This window comes from Echinops telfairi, unplaced genomic scaffold (genome assembly GCF_000313985.2).
Source record: "Echinops telfairi isolate 266 unplaced genomic scaffold, ASM31398v2 ScPeMD7_655;HRSCAF=1070, whole genome shotgun sequence".
Lineage (NCBI taxonomy): Eukaryota > Metazoa > Chordata > Mammalia > Afrosoricida > Tenrecidae > Echinops > Echinops telfairi.
Window position 1 is genome coordinate 27,027,139 of NW_022104553.1, and position 2,664 is coordinate 27,029,802.

Genomic DNA, 2,664 nt, shown 5'->3' on the forward strand with positions numbered 1-2,664 from the left:
CCCTCCTCCCTCAGACCCAGGAGTCCAGGCCTCCAGCCCCTCCTCCCTCAAACCCAGGAGTCCAGGCCTTTGGCCCCAGGAAATTCAGAGACCAGTCTTGCCTGGAGCTCTAACCTGTCCAGCGTCCTCCTCCTTGTCGTCTGGGTCACTGCTGTCCCAGACTGGGTCCTCCGTGGCGGCAGGCCTGGCCCCCACAGGCCTCCCTGGGAAGTGATGGACACTCACAGCCTCACAGCCCTTGATCTGGCAGCGGCAGAAGGGGCAGGTCTGGTTGTCCGACTGCTGCAGGAGGACATAGGAGCGAGCGGGTCAGGATTCCCTGCTCCTTCTGCACCAGGTCCTTCCATCCCCAACCAAGTGATGGGGCTGATAACAGAGAGAGAAAATAGGAGGATGAGAGAGAGAAAAAGAGTATAAGAGAATGAGAGAGAAAGGGGGGGGAGCGAGATGGAGAGAGAGAGAGAGAGAGAGAGAGAGAGAGAGAGAGAGACAAGCTGGGCGGCCGCTGGAGTCTGGAGAGGCACTCGCGGTCGGAGAGCCATGGGGCAGAGAGCCCTGGGTCCGTGGTGACAATGCCTGTCTCCCAGGACCCCTCTGGGCCAGGTCTCTGCGTGGAGTAACCTCACGACGACCATCGGGGTTCCTATCGCCAGCCCCCCTTGCAAGGTGGCAGCTCGGCCTGGAACTGCAGCAGCAGGCACGGACAGCAGCCAGGCTGCTGGCTCGCTCTGGGGGCCACTTCCCGCTCGCCTGAGCCTCAGTTCTCTCAGGTGACCGAGAAGGCACCCACGGGTCCTCAGGGCCCTTGGGAGGAGCAAACTGTTCAGCTCTCAACGACGCGGTTGAGAGTTCAAACCCACCGTCGGCAGGAAGGTCTGGCTATCTGCTTTCGAAGGTCAGTTCAAAGCCCAGCCACACAGCCCTGCTCTGCCACGCCCGCTCGCTCGCTCTGCCCCGCCCTCCCGCTCTGCCCCGCCCACTCGCTCTGCCCCGCCCTCCCTCTCTGCTCCGCCCACTCGCTCTGCCCCGCCCTCCCGCTCTGCCCCGCCCGCTCGCTCTGCTCGCCCACTCTCCCTGAGGGGGAGCCCACTGGCCAGCAGCCAATGACCGCAGCAGGGGCTCCGCTCCGCCCCCTCCCCCACCCCCCCCAGCCCCTGAGAGGGGACAGAAGGCAGCAGAGGGTGAGGTGAGGACAGACGCACCTGCCAGGTGGCCAGGCAGCGGCTGCAGAGCAGGTGACCACACGGCTGGATCTTCACGTCCTTGTTGCTCTCGGCGCAGATCTTGCAGAGCTCGAAGGTGGAGTCCATGGCCCAGTACAACTGCAGCTGCTCCTGGGGGGGGCGGGGCGGGGCGGGCGGGCTGAGTGTGTGTGTGGGGGGCTGCCAGGCACAGGGAGGCACCTTGGGCCCAGGGAGAAAGCCCAGCCTCTCCCAAGCTCAAGGCTTCCCATGCACTGTCCCCGCCCGCATGCCTTCTTATGCACGGGGCTTTCTTTCTTTCTTTTTTTAAAAAAATACTTTTATTGGGGACTCTCTTATCAAATCCATACATTCCTCCAGTGTGTCAAGCACATTTGCACATATGCCGTCATCATCATTTTCAAAGCATTGGCTTCCCACTTGAGCCCCTGATATCAGCTCTCCATTTCTTCCCCCTCCCTTCCCCGCCCTCCCTCCCTTGATAGGTTATAGATTATTTTTTCCATATCTTACATCGCCCTCCGTCGCCCCTCACCCATTTTTCCGTTATTCGTCCCTCTGGGAGGGGGTTCTAGGTTGATCCTTGTGATCCCCCTTTGTCCCCCCACCCTCCTCTAATCCTCTTGGTATCTCTACTCTCCTCTTTGGCCCTGAGGGGTTTATCTCTCCTGGATTCCCTGTGTTTGGGGCTCTTATCTGTAGCAGTGGCGCACAGGGTTTTCCTAGGAAACCTGTCAGTGCCCAGATTTCTGCGAAAGAAAAGCAGATGGGATATACTCCAGTCCCATGTGAATTTCAGATCAACAACGAACTGGGTTTGGTTAGGGTTTTTCTCTCGGGGCAAGGATGGCCTGGGTTAGGTCCCAAGTCGTCGGTGATCAGTTGCTGACCTGGGTGGTAGTCAGAACCCAGCGCCATGGCCATCTCTTCCTGTGACGGAGGACAGTCGCATGGGCCCTAGAGAGCAGCGCTACTCTCTCCCAAATGGGTGGTTCCCACGAGTGGGAATTGACCCCATAGGAATAGGTCTCTTTGTGCTTTTATTTGGAAGGGGTGGTGGGGGTGGTAACCCCTGGTGGCATAGTGGGCTACGAGCTGGGCTGGTAACCTCCAGGTCAGCAGTTTGAACCCCCCAGCCCTGGGACAAAGATGAGGCTTTCTGCTCGCGTGAGGAGTGATGGCATTAGAAATCCACAAGGGCCCGTTTCCTCTCTGTCCTGAAGGGTCTACACGAGCCGTTGAATCCGTTCCAGCTCCCAGAGCCCCTCTAGGTTGGGGTAGAACTGCCCCTGTGGGTTTCCAAGGCTGTAACTAGTCAAGGGAGGAGGGGACAGCCTCATCTTTCTCCCAAAGAACGGAGGGGGGATTCGAGCTGCTGACCTTGTAGTGAGCAGCCCAAGGAGAAACCCCTATGTCCCCATGCTCTTGTTGTCTCAGCTGCCTCCTCACAGTCCCCCCCCCC

General features: G+C 59.6%; 1 protein-coding gene across 1 annotated transcript in view; it reads right to left on the reverse strand.

Annotated features, from left to right (window-relative positions):
- CBLC (Cbl proto-oncogene C) overlaps window positions 1–2,664 on the reverse strand; it is a 16,819-nt gene that overhangs the window by 7,707 nt on the left and 6,448 nt on the right. Inside the window, exons 7-8 of the mRNA XM_004710557.2 lie at window positions 1,203–1,334; window positions 115–282 (exon numbers count right to left, since the gene is read on the reverse strand). Coding sequence (XP_004710614.2) covers window positions 115–282; window positions 1,203–1,334 — 300 coding nt within the window. The remainder of the gene's footprint in view (window positions 1–114; window positions 283–1,202; window positions 1,335–2,664) is intronic.